Source organism: Rhinolophus hipposideros (genome assembly GCF_964194185.1).
Source record: "Rhinolophus hipposideros genome assembly, chromosome: X".
Lineage (NCBI taxonomy): Eukaryota > Metazoa > Chordata > Mammalia > Chiroptera > Rhinolophidae > Rhinolophus > Rhinolophus hipposideros.
Window position 1 is genome coordinate 84,923,534 of NC_138046.1, and position 20,293 is coordinate 84,943,826.

The following is a 20,293-nucleotide window of genomic DNA, read 5'->3' on the forward strand; positions in this document are numbered from 1 at the left end:
GTTAGGAGCACTGACACCCCCACCCCCACCACCATGCAGTTGAAAATTTGCATGTAACTTTTGACCTTGGGGGATTGGTTCCAGGGCCCCTCACAGACACCACAATCCACAGATGTTCAAGTCACTTATATAAAATGGCATAGAAAATGCATACTAGCCATAAAATCAAAAAGGATTCAAGACTTAAATGTAATACCTAAAACTATAAAACTCCTGGAAGAAAACTTAGGCAGTAAGCTGTGACATCAGTTTTAGCAGTATATTTTTTGATATCTCTGGGCAAAGGCAACAAGAGCAAAAATAGACAAATAAAAAATAAACATCAAACTGAAAGCTTTTGCACCACGAAGGAAGCCATCAACAAAACAAAAAGGCAACGTATTGAATGGGAGAAGATATTTGCCAATAATACATCTGATAAGGGGTTAATATCCAAAATATATAAAGAAATCATATAAGTCAACATCAAAAAAACAATTCAATTGAGAAATGGACAGAGGACCTGAATAGACATTTGTCCACATCATCTGTATCTATTCATCCATAGACAGACACTTAGGTTGTTTCCATATCTTGGCTATACGAATGCTGCAGTGAACACGAGAGTGCGGATATCTCTTCCACATCCTGAATTTATTTCTTTTGGATAAATACCCAAAAATGAGATTGCTGGATCATACGGCAGTTCTATTTTTAATTTTTTGAGGAACCTCCGTTCTGTGTTCCATGTTGCTGCACCGGTTTATATTCCCACCAGCAATGCACAAGCGTTTTCTTTTCCTCCACATCCTCGTCAACACTTAATCTTTTGGGTAATAGACATCTTAACAGGTATGAGGTAGTACCTCATTGTGGTTTTCATTTGCATTTCCCTGGTAATTAGTGATGTTGAGCACTTTTCATGTATCGGTTGGCCATTTGTATGTCTTGAAAAAAATGTTCAGGTTCTTTGTCCATTTTTTAAATTGGATTGTTTTTTTTTGCCATTGAGTCGTCTATTCGTATACTTAGGTGTTTGGGATATTAACCCTTTCTCAGAAATATGGTTTGCAAATATCTTCTCCCGTTCTGTAGGTTGCCTTTTCATTTTGTTAATTGTTTATTTTGCTGTGCAGAAGTTTTTTAGGTTGATATAGTCCCACTTACTTATTTTCACTTCTGTTGCTTGTGCTTTCGTCATATGCAGAAAAATCATTGACAGGACCAATGTCAATGAGATTTTTTTTCCCCGTGTTTTCTTCTAGGAGTTTTATGGTTTCAGGTGTTACGTTTAAGTCTTTAATCTACTTCAAGTTAATTTTTGTGAGTGGTGTAAGATAGAGGTCTAATTTCATTCTTTTGCATGTAACTACCCAGCTTTCCCAGCACCATTTATTGAAGAGACTGTCCTTTCCCCATTGAGTAGTAAGAAGTCTTGGGTCCTTTGTCAAATATTAGTTGATCATCTGTATGCAGGGGTTTATTTCTGGGCCCTCGATTCTGTTCCATTGGTCAATGTGTCTGTTTTAATGCCAGTACCATTCTGTTTTTGATTACCATAAGTTTGTAGACTAGTTTGTGTGGTTTTTTTTTGTTGCTGTTGTTTTTAGGAATAGTTTTAAATTAGGAACCATGGTAGCTCCAGCTTTGTTTTTCTTTCACAAGGTTGCTTTGGCTATTTGCGGTATTTTGTGGTTCCACTTATTCTAAGTGCTAAGATACTTTTCTGAGTCCTCAGTTGCTTTATCTATGTTAATCCTCATAACAATCCAATGAGAAGGTACCATTATCTCTGTTTTACAAGATAGGAAAATGGAAACCTACAGAGATGTAAATAATTTGTTCAAGATCACACAGCTACTAAATGGCAAAGTGGGATTTGTATTGTGCTGTGGACTCATATCTTATGCAGAGGTTAGACGTTATAGTCGGTAGAGAAGTTAAAAAGTTAAGAGTCAAAATGTCCCTTTAAAATCCCTAAAATTGCCCATAATGATAGTGTTGTATTGTCTTTCAATTCCTCCAACAAAGCCAGCTCATTCTCTATTTTTGGAATGGATTGTGTTGTCTTCATCTGAACAACAGATGAAGTCATTGGCTTAGGTTTGGAAGCTATGTTGTTGAAAAAAATGTTGCATCTTTAAACACTGGACACAGGCACATAGTTTTATTTCTGTAAGTTACATATGTGTACGTAGTGCATCCTGCCCGCTAAGCAGCCAGCACAGTGCCTAGAACACAGTGGACACGGAGTGACTGGAGGCCACGGTTGTTCCCCAATACGTGGCCTTTCTCTTGGCCGCTTGCACACATCGCCAGCTCTCTGGTGCCTTGGTCCACCACTTTCCTCACCTGCTCGCACCCAAAAAGCCCTTTCACCCGATCTGAATCTTACCCGATTTTTTTCCCTCTCAGCTCACTGATTTTGCCCTGGTTCATCTGATTCCCCCGCTTTGAAAGTCTGGACTTCATAGAGGCACTGTGCTCTATGGAGTCGGGTCTCCCCCACAGCTCTTAGCACAGATTTGTGTCTGTCACGGGGCTTGGCTCAGATGGGGGTTTCTGTGGCCCTATTCTGGTTCTATATAATGTGCACGGGTCGAATGCCCCCAGGGCATCACGGAAGCTGAGCGAGAGGCTTTTGAGCTGCTCCCGGATGATGAGCGCCAGTGCATCAAGTGTAAGACCACGTGCTTCCTATCAGCCCTGGCCTGCTACGACTGCCCAGACGGCCTTGTCTGCCTTTCCCACATCAATGACCTCTGCAAGTGCTCCAGTAGCCGGCAGTACCTGCGGTGAGCAGGGGGCCTACCTGGAGGAAGTGGGCTGAGGAGGGAGATGCTGAGCTGGGCTAGAGGTGCTCTTCCCTGCCCTCTTCCTCCAGGTATCGGTATACCTTGGATGAGCTCCCTGCCATGCTACATAAGCTGAAGGTTCGGGCTGAGTCCTTTGACACCTGGGCCAACAAAGTGCGAGTGGCCCTGGAGGTGGAGGATGGGCGGAAGCGCAGTGAGTGATGGGGGTTGGGGGGACTCCACAGGCAAGTTCTACTCCCTTTTCTTCTGTAGCCCCCTTCCTCTTCCTCTGCCTTTACTCAACACTGCTTCCTCCTTGCTGCTCTCTTTCTCTCTCCAGGCCTTGAAGAGCTGAGGGCACTAGAGTCTGAGGCCCGTGAGCGGAGATTTCCTAACAGTGAGCTGCTGCAGCGACTGAAGAACTGCCTGAACGAGGCAGAGGCTTGCGTGTCCCGGGCTCTGGGACTGGTCAGCGGCCAGGAAGCTGGGTATGGCAGCCTGAGGTGTTGGCTACAGGTAGCCTGTTGCGAGCCAGCACCTAGGAGAAGTACTCCAAGGGGTGGACTGAGTACTGTTGGGCAGACGACATCAGGGGGAAGCTGACAAGCACGGCAGTGCGTGTGAGGTGGCCTGAGGGGTGTGGGGGGGGCAAGGAGGCCAGGCAGCGAGCACGGAAAAGAGCGCCTTGTGCTAAGGAAGCTAGAAATATTTCTTCTCATCAGTGCCTGCAGGAGATTGCAGGCAGGCTAAGGGGTTTTGTGGGCAGGGAGGAGTTTGGAAGGGTTAGGGGCAAGAAGAGGACACAGCGCATAGACCTGACCGTAGAGTTCACAGTAGAGGAGGGATTGAAAAGTCCGGCTTCTGTTACCATCAGTTAGTTTCTAAGCCCTCCCCACCCCCTGAATGTATCCTGTATTCCTCTTTTCTGATTCTTTCCCGTCATCACGTGAACGTGCTTGCATCTTAGAACCTTCCCTCTGTCCTGGACATCTGGGGGGAACCGTGAAGCAGGAGAGGTCAAGGGGGGCAGGAGTGAGGAAAGGTGTTGGGTCTCCGCACAGACGTGGAGGGGGAGGGGACTGGGTTTGGACCGGAAACCCCACATGTGAACCTCCGTAGTCCCCATAGGGTGGCTGGTCTACAGATGACCCTGGCTGAGCTCCGGGACTTTCTGGACCAGATGAGCAACCTGCCCTGTGCCATGCACCAGATGGGGGATGTCCAGGTGAGGCGGGCGGGCTCGGAGAGCTGCTGAGGGATCGGGGGGGGGGGGGGGGGACAGGCCACGCTTGGCTCCCTTACAATGGCTCAAGTATTTGGGTGAGACAGATTGCACGTGTGAGGAACTAATGGGAGACAGGAGACAAAGGGTGTAGCGACTGCCTCTTAGAAATAGGATTTGAGGGGCAGATAGCAAAGGTCTGAGTACAGGGTGCAGAGTCAAGGGAAGGTTTCTTGGCAGAGGCGGAAAAGCGGGAAGAAGGATGCTCGTGGGCCTGGGAAGCGGAGTCAAGGTCAGGAAGGCAGAGAAGAGGGATGGAGAGGGCAGTGGACAGCAGCGTGAGCGCAGGGTTTGTGAGAAGGCGTAGCAAAGCGTTGTGAGGGCGGGCGGTGCGGTGCCATGCATCGGAATCCTCGGGGGACTGAACTAAAGCACAGATTCTTGGCCAACCCCTATTAAGAACCTGTAGGCCTGCGGCCCGAGAATCTGCATTTTAACAAGTTCACCAGCGTATTGTGACAGGCAGTGTTAGGAAGCACTGTCTTAGGGGAGCACGCAGCCCGTGCTAGGCTCTCTTCCCAGACACTGGTGGGGAGAGGTGGTGGGGGCAAGGGGATCTGGTGGTGGCATGTGTAAGTGGGCCCAGCTGAGGAGTTTGTTCTTCGTCTGTGTCCTGGTAGGGCGTTCTGGAACAGGTGGAGGCCTACCAGGCTGAGGCCCGTGAGGCCTTGGCCTCCCTGCCCTCCAGTCCAGGGCTCCTGCAGTCCCTGTTGGAGAGGGGGCGGCAGCTGGGGGTGGAGGTGCCTGAGGCCCAGCAGCTCCAGCGGCAGGTGGAACAGGCGCGATGGCTGGATGAGGTGAAACGCACGTTGGCCCCCTCAGCCCGAAGGGGCACCCTGGCTGTCATGCGGGGACTGTTGGTCGCGGGTGCCAGTGTAGCCCCTAGCCCTGCTGTGGATAAGGCCCGGGCCGAGCTGCAGGAGCTGCTGACCATTGCTGAACGCTGGGAGGAGAAAGCCCACCTCTGCCTGGAGGCCAGGTAGGTCTAGCCTCTTCCCCTCCCTGCTCTGTCCCCGCCGGCAGGCTTTGCGGACAAGCTGAAGGTGATTCCCATGGGTGGCCTTGGGCCCCAGACTCCTGTGCTGCTGTATCGACTCTCCTTCCCCTTTTGGTTTCTTCTTCTTAAATTATTTTTTTTAACTCCATATACACATAGAAGCAGAGACAGGCTTGTGGGGAAGCGGAGCTGGACAGATACAGAAGTGTAGAGAGGATTTGCTCTGCAGGCTGGCGTGCTGCACATGCGCACGAGCACAAGTACCGACAGGCAGATGGACAGATACCGGTAGAAAGACACCAGTCACAGGGCAGTCTGACAAAGTGCAGCACCAGATTAATGCCTCAGGTTGTGTGTGTGGGCACTGCCAGCAGATTGACAGACTGGCGGACAAGCAGAGGCACGAGGGCTCTGGCAGAAGTTGGGTGCATGCCGTCTGGAGCAAGCAATCACTGGCGGCCACCCGTAGGCAGAATACATGCAAGTAGGCCCATGTGGCAGCCCCAGGGGCTTGTGCCAATCCAGCCGGGGGTCAGGCTGCGTTTCCGGTCTGGCGGGTCACCCCACACTGAGGCCTCTTTTTCCCCTACCTTTAGGCAGAAGCATCCACCAGCCACGCTCGAGGCCATCATCCACGAGGCAGAAAACATCCCTGTTCACCTGCCCAACATCCAGGCTCTCAAAGATGCGCTTGCTAAGGCCAGGGCCTGGATTGCAGATGTGGACGAGATCCAAGTGAGGAGCTGCTGCCCCCGGCCCCCACCTCACACCTGCAGTCCAGCCAGGACGCAGGGCACACATTGCGTCGTGCTGGGCCGGCTGGGCTGGGCTGGGCTAGTGAGGGGCAGGGGGCAACGTGAGGAGCTCAGCTGTGCTTGGCAAGCAGTGAGCAGCAGTCGCGAGGTTGGCCTGAGGGACGAGAGCGTGCTGGTGAGGGGGAGAGGGGTGGGCCCGGGGAGGATAGAAGAGGCAGAGCACAGAAGAGCACTGGTCTGCTGCTCCCGGGGACCGACTGGATAGCTGGGGGTGAGCACGAGGCTCGAGGGGCTGTGGGGAGAGGCGGGTGGGCGTGCCTGCCTGCCGTAGGGCGATCCCTGGTGGTGTTGTGCCTCCACATGGAGAGTCCAATCCATCTTCCATCTCAGGGCCGGCCACAGAGTCCCATCAGTAGATGTTGGCATGTTGTGGTGAGCTTGCTTTTGCCCTGTCCCAGAATGGTGACCACTACCCCTGTTTGGATGACTTGGAGGGCTTGGTGGCCGTGGGCCGGGACCTGCCTGTGGGGTTGGAGGAGCTGAGACAGTTAGAGCTGCAGGTGCTTACAGCACACTCCTGGAGGGAGAAGGCCTCGAAAACTTTCCTCAAGAAGAATTCATGCTACACGCTGTTGGAGGTGAGGCCCGGGATCTGCCCCACAGCTTCTCCTTGTTCTGAGCTGGCCGTCGCGCGACGGCTCATACGAGAACATGGGGGTTGGGTTGCCGGGGAGGGGAGGAGAGAGGCTGGGCAGCAGGGAAGCCCATCAGCTCCCCCGTGTCCGCCCGCCTGCCTCAGGTGCTCTGCCCATGTGCAGACGCCGGCTCAGATAGCACCAAGCGCAACCGGTGGATGGAGAAGGAGCTGGGCTTGTACAAATCTGACACAGAACTGCTGGGGCTGTCTGCGCAGGACCTCAGGGACCCAGGCTCTGTGGTAAGGAGCTTGGACCCAGGTGGGGACAAGAGCCTGGCGACGAGACTGTCTGAGCTGGGTGACCATGGGCAGACCACGAGCTTGCTTCTTGGGCCTCGGTTCTCCTGGGCTGGGGGTGGGGTGTGGACGGTGCCAGAGAAGGGCGGGGATGGACTGCTGACCTCCTCTCCCCCGTCCTGGGCACGGCAGATCGTGGCCTTCAAGGAGGGGGAGCAGAAGGAGAAGGAGGGTATCCTGCAGCTGCGTCGCACCAACTCTGCCAAGCCCAATCCACTGGCATCGACCGCGGCCTCCTCTGCAACCTCCATCTGTGTGTGTGGGCAGGTGCCAGCCGGGGTGGGAGCTCTGCAGTGTGACTTGTGTCAGGACTGGTTCCATGGGGGATGTGTGTCGGTACCCCGCCTCCTCAGCTCCCCGAGGCCCAGTCCCACCTCGCCCCCACTGCTGGCCTGGTGGGAGTGGGACACCAAATTCTTATGTCCGTTGTGCATGCGCTCACGGCGCCCACGCCTGGAGACCATTCTGGCATTGCTGGTGGCCCTGCAGAGACTGCCTGTGCGGCTGCCCGAGGGCGAGGCCCTGCAGTGCCTCACAGAGAGGGCCATCAACTGGCAAGGCCGTGCCAGGCAGGCTCTGGCCTCAGAGGATGTGACTGCTATGTTGGGACGGCTGGCTGAGCTTCGCCAGCGGCTGCAGGCTGAACCCAGGCCCGAGGAGCCCCCTACCTGCCCTTCAGCCCTTGCCTCTGACCCTCTCAGAGAAGGCGGTGGCAAGGACGTGCCCAAGGTGAGCCGCCCCGCCCAGCTCCGGTCCTCGCGTTCCTGTCTGCCCGCGTGGGCTCCGGCCCTGGCCCTGCGCTGACTTCCAGTTTCCTTTGGCCCAGTCTCTCTGCCCCGTTCTGTATCCTTTAGAGATCCCTAAAGCGTTCGCTGCTGGCGTCCTGTGCCTGCCCTCCTCCAGGATGTGTGGGGGGGGGGGCCCAAGTCTGCGGTGGGCGGGGAGAACAGGACCTCATTCTTCAGTCCCCAGTCCCCATTCTTGCTCTCCTTGGCAGGTCCAGGGCTTGCTGGAGAATGGAGACAGCGTGACCAGTCCCGAGAAGGTAGCCCCGGGGGAGGGCTCAGGTAAGAGAGGTAGGTCTAGCTGTGGGCAGGCTCTTTATTGGATGTCACCAGACTTGACCCACGTGGTCCTCAGCTCTGTCGTGGGGACACGACCAGGGGTAGCCTCTAACCCAGCCTGTCCCCGCAACCCCCCAGACCTGGAGCTGCTGTCCTCACTGTTGCCACAGTTGACTGGCCCCATATTAGAGCTGCCTGAGGCAACCCGGGCCCCCCTGGAGGAGCTCATGTTGGAGGGGGACCTGCTTGAGGTGACCCTGGATGAGAACCACAGCATCTGGCAGCTGCTTCAGGCCGGACAGCCTCCAGACCTGGAGCGGATCCGCACTCTTCTGGAGGTGAGGAAGGGATTGTGGGCCGGGCCAGGAGGTCAGGCCAAACAGGCAGAGCGCAAACCTGACCACTGGCCCGCACCTCTTTCTGCCCGTCTGTGATCGCAGCTGGAGAAGGCAGAGCGCCATGGCAGCCGGGCCCGGGGCCGGGCACTGGAGAGGCGGCGGCGGCGGAAGGTGGAGCGGGGTGGGGAGGGCGATGACCCAGCCCGAGAGGAGCTAGAGCCAAAGAGGGTCCGGAGCTCAGGGCCAGAGGCCGAGGAGGCCCAGGAGGAGGAGGAGCTGGAGGAGGAGACGGGGGCTGAGGGTCCCCCTCAACCCCTGCCCACCGCCGGCAGCCCCAGCACCCAGGAGAACCAGAATGGCTTGGAGCCAGCACTAGGGGCCGGGTCAGGCCCCTCGGCCCCTTTCTCCACTCTGACTCCCCGGCTGCACGTGCCCTGCCCACAGCAGCCACCTCAGCAACAGTTGTGACAGTGGCTGAGTCTGGCACAGACCCCAACAGAGACCCCCCCCCTTGGCCTCAAGGATCCTCTTTCTGACCATCAAGCCTGCTTCTTGGGAGGTGGGCAAGTAGGGGGGATGGCCACCCCCCACCCAACCCACCCCTGAGCCCCTTGACTTTTATATTCTGATTCCAAGGTATTGTTCAGACCTCAGCTCCTGGGGGCCGGCCCCTGGAGTACCCCTCCCTGGTAGCCTCTAACCAGCATTCCCAGACACCTGAGGCAGACAGACAGACGGATGGGCAGGTGGTCAGGGCGGTGGCTGGGGCCGGGCCAGCACCATTCCAGAGACAAGGCCAGTGTATTTGCAAACGGGGAATCTCCTTTCGCCTGCCCCAGTTCCAGCCCTGGCCAGGCCAGGCTACACTAACCTCACCCACCCCCCACCCCCCACCCCCGCACTCTCCTCCCTCTCTTTTCCTTCCCCCTTCCCTCTCCTCCTCCCTCTCCCTTCTCCCTTCCCCCTTTCCCCTTCCCCCTTCCCCTGACTGGTCCACCCAGGAGGAGGAAATTTCACATAGCTGTGCTCACAGTTTAAATAAATTCGGTTGGGGAGCTGACCAGGGCGCCCTGTAATCTGAAGAAAGCGTTGGTGCTTGTCCTCACAACCGCCTTGACCTTCCCTCCCTGTCCTGCCCTGTCTCCTTTCCTCCTCCTGGGTTCATGTTGTAATAAAACAAGATTGTTGGTGTGTAATTAATTTGTTCAAAAGAAAAAAAAAAAAAAGCAAAACAAGGAACTTGGTCCCAACTGAAGCCTATTTTAATTTTATTTTATTATTTTCCTCTTGTTAGAAATAAAACCCTTTAGCAACATTTTTTTGAAACCTGTTTCTGAAGTGCATTTCTCTTTGAAGGGGGAGAACAGTGAGTTACCTCCATCACCTGTCAGCGGAGCAGCTGCCGTGCTGGCGAGGGCACTAGGGCTGAAGCCGGGAGCTCTGGGCTCTGGAACCAAGTTCCACCAGGTTCTCCTTAACTGGGGGCAGGACGTCCCAGAGTCTCCCCACTGCACCCCAAGCCAGTTTGCCCCATCTCCCAACAGATGGCGTTGCACCCACCTCTCGCCTAACTGCTGCAGTCGTAGCTCGTCCGTCTTCAGGCCCTCAGAGTGGGGTGTGGTTTTGTTTTGGGGGGTTTTTTTTTTTGGCTTTATTGAGGTATAATTTGTACACCATAAGATTTACCTGTTTTAAATGTACAATTCAGTGATTCAGAGGGATGTTATCTTAAGTGCAGGTCTGACCATGTCTACTGCTTAAAACCGTCCGTGCTGCTGCGTCGCCCTGAAGACCAAGGTTATATATATATGATCTCATTCTTTCTGGAATGCTTTCCTTTCCAACCCACACGCCACATTCAGGGACCCTTCCCTGATTTTTCTCCACCTTCAAGGTTCTTTCTGCCCCTGGGAATGGGGACTTAAATCTCAGATGTGTGCATTTGCAACCCAAGTTCAAACAGCTTCATTGCAATACAATTGACGTACATGCAGTTCACCCACCGAAAGTATGGAGTTAAGTGGCTTTTAGTATCTTCTAGTTCGGCAACCATTACTGCAAAAGATTTTAGAATGTTTTCATCATTCCAAAAAGAAACCACATCCTTTGGCATCACCCGGGCCCCTCCAGGCCACCGCTAATCTATATGGATTTGCCTATTCTGAACCTTTTATATAAATGGAATCATACAATATGTGATCCTTTGTGACTGTGTTCTTTCACTTAGCATAATGGTTTCAAGCTGAGTTCACTTTGAAATGTAGACATTAATGGTGCCTTTATGTTGGACAGATTTTTCTCTGGGGCCCCAGAGTGAAGATGTTGGACTAGATGAGGGACCGCCACCGTTTACATACTTTTGTGGGGTTCTCACGCATGTGCTCCTGGCAGGAAGACTAACCAGCTTGCGTCAGATTCATAAGGGAATTCTCATCCCTTCAAAGGCTAAGAACCACTTTTTGCGCTCCTGAGTGTTCTTAGCGTCTGTCCATGATGGGATACGGGGGAAGCAGGAGCCTTGAGGCTACTCCAGTGGCACAGCCCTCCAGCTGTCCATCATTCCCGGCTCTGCAAGGACTGTTCCTCTGGAGTGGGGGAGAAGCTGCACGGAGGGCTTAAAGGCTGAAGGCCAGGCCCTGATACCTGCCTGGCCCAGGAGCCCAGCATACGGCCTCTGTCCTTTCTCTGAATGCTCAGTGCGCTTGTTTTGCCTCACTTCCCCTCGCCACGATTTCCAGTTGGTAGTAACCCGGCGATGGGTGAGAAAGCCCACCTCTTCTGGCAGCTTCCATTGGTGAGAGGGTTTGGCTCAGCCCTGCCTCCATCTTCCAAGTCAGGAAACACGGCTATACCAGTAAGGGCGGTGGGGACTCCTGAACAACCTTGTCCTGGGCCCAGTTCAACCCCAGGCCCCAGTCCCGGCGGGGCGTGGGGAGGGGGGGGAAGGCTGATCTACGTGGAATTGATCCTGAAGAGAGTTGGAGATGACCTCAGAAGAGACCTGTGTGACAACTGGGACGGGCAGGAAGGGGCTCAGGCTCAGCACTACCACTCCCTGCCCCAAGGCAGCCCCTGGAAGAAGTGGCCTGACAGAAGAGGAGGTGGGTGCCTCTGACCTGGAGCAGCTCCCAGGCTGGGGTCCTCCAGGGTCCAGACCAGCCGTCAGCAGTTTTCACCTTTCCCATCTTGGCGCGTCCGTGCCCCAGCCCCCACAGTGGACATGCATCCCATGAGTTCCGCAGGAGAGGCCCTGTCCTCCATCCTGCAGCGCTCAGATCAAATGTGACCCCTTCCAGAACCTTGAAGGGGGAGAACAGTGAGTACCTCCATCACCTGTGGGAGGTGGGGAAGCAGAGGGCGTCGTCTTACCTCCAAGTCATTTTCTACCACAGAGACAACGCCTTGCTGCTGCATCCTCCCAGGTTGCCACATCCCAGGATGACTCCTGAGTCTGCACGTGACAAGGGGGTGGGAAGAGACCATTTCTACTAAGGACTTTCCCCAACCCCTTTCTTCCTCTCCCTAGTGCCACTACTGTGCCTTATGTGGCATCTGAAACACTCTAGGACAAACAGGCCTGTGCCCTGTACTGGGAGCTCCTGGGGGGAAGGCAGGGTCCAGGCCTGTGTCCTCTGACCCCACTTCCCGTCAGGGGCCTGAACAGTCGGGACTCGGAAGGGGCAGATGGGAGCAGCAGCTGGAGCCCCACGCTGTGCATGTGAACTCTCTTCCCTTTGCATTGCGTAAAGCTCATTGGTAAGGGTGTTCCCCATGGGAGTGGGGACCGGGTCTGAGCTCCATGGTCATTGGGCTCGGGAGGGGGCAGACAGTGACCAAGCTTCCCAGAGCTCCTGAAATTGTGATGGGAGAAGAGAGGTTGGAGGCAGAGACAGGGCCCCTGCCCCTGGGACATTCGCATTCCAGGAAAGGAAAGGGAGCAGCCCCTTGTGTGCCAAGTCTCTCCTGTGTGCCACGTGGGAGATTTCACAAAGTCCCTGTCAGACACTCAGGAAACACCCCAAAGAAGAACAGGCCTGGCCCAGGCATATCAGCCTGGCAGAGCTGGAATTCCCACAAAGCCTCTGAACCTACAGCTTGTGCTGCATGACAGAGGGGTCTAAAGGAATCAGCCTGCCCCCAGGAAATCGTTCATAGTGGGGCTCAGTGGTGATTTCTGCTGCTGGCAGGTGGGAACTCAGTAGTGCTCTAGCCAGATTGGCCTTGGTAGGTAAGCAAAAGTCCATATTGCTGAACTTGCACATAACCTCCATGCCTGCCTATGCTCTTTATGTATTGCTATGTAACAGATTACTCCAAAAACTTAGTGGCACAAAATATGTATCTCACAATTTCTGTAGGTCAGGAATCTGGGCACAGCTTAGCTGGGTTTCTATTTCAGGGTCTCCCATAAGTTGTAATCAAGTTGTCAGCCTGGGCTACAGTCACCTCAAGATATGACTGGGGAAGGATCCGCTTCCAAGCTCACTCACATGGCTGTTGGCAGGATTCAGTTCCTTGCAGGTTGTTGGACTGAGGATCTCAGTTTCTTTCTGACTGTTAGCGGGAGGCCACCCTCAGATTCCCCGTAATGTGGACCTTCCCATAGGGCAGCTCGCAACATGGCTGCTTCCTTCATCAGACCAATCAAGTGAGGAGAGAGGGAGGGAGGGAAGGAGGGAGAGGAGAGAAGAGAGAGAGAGAGAGAGAGAGAGAGAGAGAGAGTCCATGAAGTGGGGGAGAGGCTAGGACTCTACATTTTGAGGCCTAGATAAGGACTCCATTTGCTAGATTAGATTTTTTGTTGTTATATAAATCAAATAGGACCTTATGAGGCTGCCCATCTATTTTGGAACTAGGGAAACTATGTTTAATTAGCAACCACTACAGATCTCGACAGGTCAAACCATTCTGATTACTGCTATGGCTCTGCTGTCCCTTACAGGAATCAGGCCCAACTTGTCTCTGGAGGTAACTCTATCATCCCCACTGAATCAGGAGACCCATTATCATGATTGCTCACCATGACCTTGATTTACAGGAAAAAACCACTGCAATGCTTTTTAAGGATACTGATGTTCACTCATGTAATAGTTAAGGCAAAATTAGATTCTGGGGGGAAAAAAATCTCTGTGACTTAAAACAATAGAAGTTTTAAACTTCTAAACAATGGAAGTTTTACTTCTTGCTCCTATAATAGATGTTAATAATCAGGCTTCCCTTTTCTAAGTGATGATTCAGTGGCCTGGATACCTTCTGTCTGGAAGAACTGACATCTTCAAAACGTGATCGTCATCGTACTGTTGTCATCTCCATCCCAGCCAACCACACAAGGAAAAGACCATGTGGGAGGATTTGTTTTTAAAGATTTTTATTAAAAATATAGTTAACATACAATATTCTATTAGTTTCAGGGGTGCACCATAGTTATAGAATATTTATATACCTAAGGAAGTGATCACCATGATAAGACCAGCAACCGTCTGACACTGTACCATGCTATCACAATGTTATTGATTATATTCCCTATGTTGTATATTACATCCCCCTGACTATTTGTTTTATACCTGGAAATTTAGACCTCTTATTCCCCATCACCTTTTTCGCCCTTTTTAAGTTTTTCAATTACAGTTGACATTCAATATTATTTTATATTAATTTCAGATGTACAGCAAGTGGTTAGATGTTTATATGATTTAAGAAGTGATCCCCATGACTAGTCTAGTACCCACCAGGCACTATACATAGCTATTACCATATCATTGACTATATGCCCTGTGCTTTACTTTACATCCCATGACTATTTTGTAACTACCAATTTGTACTTCTTAATGCCTTCGCTTTTTTCACCTTGTCCCCAACCTCTCCCATCTATCAATCTATCACCCCAACAAATCTAGTACCCATCTGACACTATACATATTTATTATAATATTATTGACTGTATTCCTTGTGCTATACCCTACATCCCCGTGACTACTGTACAACAACAAATTTGTATTTCTTAACCCCTTCCCTTTTTTCACCCCAAACCCCAACACTCCTCCCATCTGGCAACCATCAAAATGTTTTCTGTATCTATGAGTTTGTTTCGGTATTGTTCATTAGTTACGTTCTTTAGATTCCACATAAAAGCAAAATCACATTGCATCTGCCTTTTTCTGTCTCACATACTCCACTCAGCACAATACCCTCAGGTCCATCCGTGCTGTCACAGATGGCAAGGACCCATTCCCTTCCTTGGCCGAGCAATATTCCATTGTATATATGTACCACTTCCTCTTTATCCATTCACCCATCAATAGACACCCAGGCTGCCTCCACATCTTGGCCATTGTAAACAATGCTGCAATGAACATATGGATGCACACATCCACTCAAAGTAGCATTTTGGGTTTCTTCGGATAAATGCCCTGAAGAGAGATTACTGGGTCCTTCATTGTCTCTTGTTATAGCCTTTGTTTTAAAGTCCATTTTGTCCGGTATAAGTATGGCTACCCCAGATATTTTTGTTTGTTTGTTTCCATGTTCATAAAATATATTTTTCCATCCCTTTACTTTCTGTCTGTGTGTGTCTTTCAATCTGAAGTGAGTCTCTTGTAGGCAGCATATGTAATGGTTTTGTTTCCTTATCCATTCAGCCCTCCTAAAACTTTTCTTTTTCAATAAATTTTATTGGGGAATATTGGGGAACAGTGTGTTTCTCCAGGGCCCATCAGTTTCAAGTAGTTGTCCTTGAATCTAGTTGTGGAGGATGCAGCTCAGCTCCAAGTTCAGTCGCCGTTTTCAATCTTAGTTGTAAGGGGTGCAGCCCACCATCCCATGTGGGAATCGAACCAGCAACCCTGTTGTTCAGAGCTCGTGCTCCAACCAGCTGAGCCATCCGGCCGCTCCCTCCTGAATCTTTTGATTGGAACTTTTAATACATTGAAAGTAATTGTTGATAGGTTTGTAGCTATTGCCATTTTATTATTCATAATTTTGGTTTTTTTTTTTTCCATCTTAAAGAAGTCCTAACATTCCTTGCAATACTGGTTTGGTGGTGATGAACTCCTTTAGCTTTTTCTTGTCTGGGAAGCTCTTTATCTGTCCTTCAATTTTAAATGATAGTTTTTCTGGGTAGCGTAGTCTTAGTTGTAGGTCCTTACTTTTTGTCACTTTGAATATTTTGTGCCATTCCATTCTGGCCTGCAAAGTTTTTTATGAGAAATCAGCTGACAGTCTTATGGGAACTCCCTTGTAAGTTACTAGTTGCCTTCATCTTGCGGCTTTTAGTATTCTCTCTTTGCCTTTAATCTTTGCTATTTTCATTACAATGTGTCTCGGTGTGGGGAGAGTCCCGGAGAGCAGTTTCCAGGCTCTCAGCCTCAAGTGGAAAGGTGCTGGCTCTGTAGTAGATGGCCATCAGCTGTGACAAGTTGGCCATTGTTGTTACCAGTCAGCCATTAGGCACTGCTATAACAGCCGTGGCTAAGCTAGCAAGCGGCAATTGCAGTTAGTACAGCGGATTGCTATTAGCAAGGGGGTTGATTGGTTGGCAGAGAGGTGGACGGCAGATTGCGGATCATGTGGCTCCCGCTTCCTGTGTCTCCAACCCAGCCGCCAGCGAGAATATAGCGGTATGACTCCCCTGTCTATGGCTCTGTGGGTATTCCTTTTTGCCTCACCATATCATGCGTTCTTGTGCGGGGAGCGGGACCAGAGACCCCCGCATGACACCCCACATAACACTCGGTGTGGGCCTGTTTGGGTTCACCTTGTTTGGGACTCTCTGCACTTCCTGGACTTGTATTTCTGTTCCCTTCACCAGGTTAGAAAAGTTCTCAGTCATTATTTCTTCAAATAGGTTCTCAATCCCTTTTGTTATGCTTGGTGTTGTCCCAGAGGTCTCTTAAACTATCTTCATTTCTTTGGATTCTTTTCTCTTTTTGCTGTTCCCATTGGGTATTTTCTGCTACCTTGTCTACCTTGTCCTCCAAATTGCGATTCAATCCTCTGCTTCATCTAGTCTGCTGGTGATTCCTTCTAGTGTATTCTTCCATTCAGTTATTGTATTTTTCACTTCTGACTGGTTCTATTTTGTGGTTTCTATGTTCCTTTTAATGCTTGCTATCTCTTTGTTGAAGTTCTCACTACGTTCCTTGAGCATCCTGATAACCATTGTTTTGAATTCTGTATCTGGTAGGTTGCTTGCCTCCATTTTGTTTAATTCTTTTTCAGAAATGTTCTCCAGTTCTTTCATTTAGGACATATTTCTTTATTTCCTCATTTTGGCTTCCTCTCTGTGTTTGTTTTTATGTATGAGGTAGATCTTCTGTGTTTCCCAGTCTTGGTCGGGTGGCTTTATGTAGTAGGTGCCCTGTGGGGCCCAGTGGCACAGTCACCCTGGTCATCTGCTCTGGGTGCTCCAGGAGTGTCCCTTGTGTGGGCTGTGTGCCCTCGTGTTATACTGGAGCCTTGATTGCTATTGGCACATCAGTGGGTACTCTGCAAGAAGCCAGGACACCCCAAAGCCTGCTACCACTTGCCATCTCCCTTAAAGTTTAGCCACTGATAGAGCCCTATGCAGTATGCAAGTATGGTGAGGCAGGGTCTCAGGGAGTCACTAGAGTGGGAAGAGTTCTGGTCACCCGGTTAATGTAAATTCTGGTTTGGTGCCAGTGCTGAACCTGGAGCTACTCAGCAAGTCTCAGAGTACACTAAGGCCAGTCACTGCCCGCAGGAGGCCTGCCAGACTCTGATAGTTTTCCAAGAAAGAGTGTATTGCAAGCAAGGCTGGCTACTAACAGAAGAATTGCCTCCTGCATTGGGGGAATTGGGTAGGGTGGGGTCCCAGAGAGTCAGCAGGATGGAGCGGCAGAGCTCACAAGGCCAATCAGATTCAGATTTGGCTGTGGTGAGGGTGGGCTCAACACAGGAAAGATGGTGCCTGCCAGCTGGCTGCACAAGAAAGGACCTCACACAGGAAAAATGCTGACTGGCCTCCACTCCTCCACTCCCCACCCCCAACGAAGCCACACACCTCACTCTGACCCCCATTTGTCTCCGACGCCTCCTGGGTCACCATCCCTCCACTGGAGCCCAAGGTGAGTACCTGAGAGCGAGTCTGTGTGCAGGCCATTTAAGAGGACATCTGGGTTTCTCTCAGCCTTCTGTCCCACTCAGACAGTTGGAATCCCCACTGTTTTTCACAACCAGATGTTTTGGGGGATTCTTTTCCTGGAACCAGTGTTCTGAGCTCATGAGCCTGGTGTGGGGGGCTGGGGTCCCTTGATCCTCTGAAGGAAACTCCATGGTTGAGGTATGCCTCCCAATTTTCATCCACCACGTGGAGGTCTGGAGCCCATTTTGCATCTCTGTCCCTCCTACCGGTCTCAACGTGGTTTCTTTATCTTTTTAGTTATAGGACTTCTGTTTAGCTAGACTTCAGCTGGTTCCCCAGGTTGATTGTTCTATAATTTAGTTGTAATTTTAATGTGTTCATGGAAGGATGCAGGCACAGTGTTTATCTACTCTGCTATTTTGGATCTATCCTTTGTAGGAGGTTTTTATGAGCTAGGCCTGGATGTAGTGGCCATCTCTTCTGCTCATGTTGCATTAGCTAGAACTCAGTAGTTATACCCAACTGCCAGGGACACTGGAAAATGTAGTCTAAATTTGTCCAAAGGAGGACAAATTTAGGCTTAATGACCACCTAACTAGTCTATCATACCTCAGAATGTATTTCTCAAAGCCCTTGTGGAAAAGAATGTCCACATAGTTAGGGGGTGAATTAAATGAGTTGCATATGATGAATTGATTCCAACATTCTTATTGTCTGAAACATTTAGAAGGCACCTATGTCACCACTATACCACCAACACCGCTATCATTTAGATTCTTTACACTGTACATCTAACATCTTAACCTCATTTAACACAGGCTAACTGTTGAATCCAGGTTTCAATCAATCAATAGAATAAATCTTATAAATACTCCTAGCTGCTTCAGCTAACACAGTACATCCAGGATTGCTGATAAGTGTGCCCATATTAAAAAGTTTGGCACCACCAAAATCAGATAAACACATCACAAGAAAAGAAAATTACAGACCAATGTCCTTTATGAATACAGATGCAAAAATCCTCAACAAAACTCTAGCAAACCGAACACAATAGCACATTTTTTATTAGATTCAGGTGTACAGAACAACATAGTGATCAGAAATTTACCAAATAAATAAGTAAATAAAAGAAATTTACATAACTCACCAAGTGATAACCCCAACAAGTCTACTACCCACCCGACACTGTACATAGATATTAGAACATTATTGACTCTATTCCCCATGCTGCACTACTCATCCCGTGACTATTGTTTTTAAAACTGTAGTCGACATTCAATATTATTTTATATTAGTTTCAGGTATACAGTGTAGTTGTTAGACCTTTATGTAATTCATGAAGTGAACTTCCTAATTAGTCTAGGACTCATCTGGCACTATACATAGTTATTACAATATTATTGACTGTATTTTCTATGCTGTACTTTACATTGCTGTGACTATTTTGTAACTACCAATTTGTACTTCTTAATCCCTTCACCTTTTTCACTCAGCCCCCCAGCACCCCACCTAGCTGGCAGCCATCAGTTTTTCCCTGTATATATGAGTCTGTTTCTGTTTTGTTTGTTTGTTTGTTTATTTTGTTCTTTAGATTCCACATATAAATGAGATCATGTGGCGTTTGCCTTTCTCAGTCTGATTTATTTCATTTAGCTAATACTCTGTAGGTCCATCCATGTCACAAATGGTAATATTTCATTCTTATTTATGGCAGAGTAATATTCCACTGTATATATGTACCACAACTTCTTTATCCAATAGTCTATTGATGAGATTTCAGTTGTTTCCATGCCTTGGCTATTGTAAATAGTGCTGCAGTGAACATAGGGGTGCATATATCTTTTCAAATTAGTGCTTTGGATTTCTTTGTATAAATACCAAGGAGTGGAATTGCTGGGTCATAAGGTAGTTCTCTTTTTAATTTTTTGAGGAACCTCCATATTGTTTTCCATAGTGGCTGCACCAATTTGCAATCCCACCAATAGTGTACAAGGGTTTCCTTTTCTCCACATCCTTGCCAACACTTGTTTGTTCTTTTATTGATGGTGGCCATTCTGACAGGTGTGAGGTGACATCTCATTGTGATTTTAATTTGCATTTCTCTGACGATTAGTGATACTGAGCATCTTTTCATATGTCTGTTGACCATCTGTATGTCCTCTTTGGAGAAATGTCTATTTAGGTCCTCTGCCCATTTTTTAATTGGATTTTTCTTTGTTTGTTTGTTTGGTGTTGAGCTATATGAGTTTTTTTGTTTCATAGATTTTGGATATTAACCTCTTATAAGACACATTATTGATGGATATCTTCTCCCATTCAGTATGATATGTTTTCGTTTTGTTAATGGTTTCCTTTGCTGTGCAAACCCTTTTTAGTTTGATGTAGTCCAATTTGTTAATTTTTTCCTTTGTTTCCCTTTCCCAAGGAGATATATCAGTAAAAATACTACTAAAGGTAATGTCTGAGAGTTTACTGCCTATGTTTCCTTCTAGGAATTTTATGGTTTCTGGTCTTAAATTTAAGTCTTTAATCCGTTTTGTGTTTACTTTTATATATGGAGTAAGAAGATGGTTCAGTTTCATTTTTTTTTGCATGTATCTGTCCAGTTTCCCCAGTTTCACCATTTATTGAATAGAGTGTTTATACCCCACTGTATTTTCTTGCTTCCTTTGTCATAGGTTAAATGACCATATAGGCATGGGTTTATTTCTGGTCTCTTTATTCTGTTCCATTGATTTATGTGTCTACTTTTATGCCAATACCCTGATGTTTTGATTACTATGTCCTTATAGTATAGTTTGATATCAGCTAGCGTGATACCTTCATCTCTGTTCTTTTTTCTTAAGATAGCCATGGCTATTTGGGGTCTTTTATAGTTCCATAAAAATTTTAGGATTATTTGTTCTAGTTCTGTGAAAAATGCCATTGGTATTTTGGTAGGGATTGCCTTGAATCTATGATCGCTTTGGGTACTACGGACATTTTAACT

The 20,293-nt window shown here is 49.3% G+C and overlaps 1 protein-coding gene across 7 annotated transcripts in view; it reads left to right on the plus strand.

Annotated features, from left to right (window-relative positions):
* Nucleotides 1-10,388, plus strand: part of KDM5C (lysine demethylase 5C) — a 33,220-nt gene extending 22,832 nt beyond the window's left edge. For 3 of the 7 annotated variants that reach the window (XM_081042117.1, XM_081042118.1, XM_081042123.1), the window contains 11 exons: nucleotides 2,593-2,774; nucleotides 2,864-2,988; nucleotides 3,115-3,262; nucleotides 3,894-3,999; nucleotides 4,677-5,035; nucleotides 5,650-5,788; nucleotides 6,267-6,446; nucleotides 6,608-6,745; nucleotides 6,935-7,531; nucleotides 7,800-8,204; nucleotides 8,307-10,388. In XM_081042117.1, coding sequence (XP_080898243.1) covers nucleotides 2,593-2,774; nucleotides 2,864-2,988; nucleotides 3,115-3,262; nucleotides 3,894-3,999; nucleotides 4,677-5,035; nucleotides 5,650-5,788; nucleotides 6,267-6,446; nucleotides 6,608-6,745; nucleotides 6,935-7,531; nucleotides 7,800-8,204; nucleotides 8,307-8,672 — 2,745 coding nt within the window. In that variant the 3' untranslated portion in view covers nucleotides 8,673-10,388. The remainder of the gene's footprint in view (nucleotides 1-2,592; nucleotides 2,775-2,863; nucleotides 2,989-3,114; nucleotides 3,263-3,893; nucleotides 4,000-4,676; nucleotides 5,036-5,649; nucleotides 5,789-6,266; nucleotides 6,447-6,607; nucleotides 6,746-6,934; nucleotides 7,532-7,799; nucleotides 8,205-8,306) is intronic. The other 4 variants (XM_081042119.1, XM_081042120.1, XM_081042121.1 and 1 more) reach the window with 2 other exon arrangements.
* The last annotated feature ends 9,905 nt before the right edge of the window (nucleotides 10,389-20,293 follow it).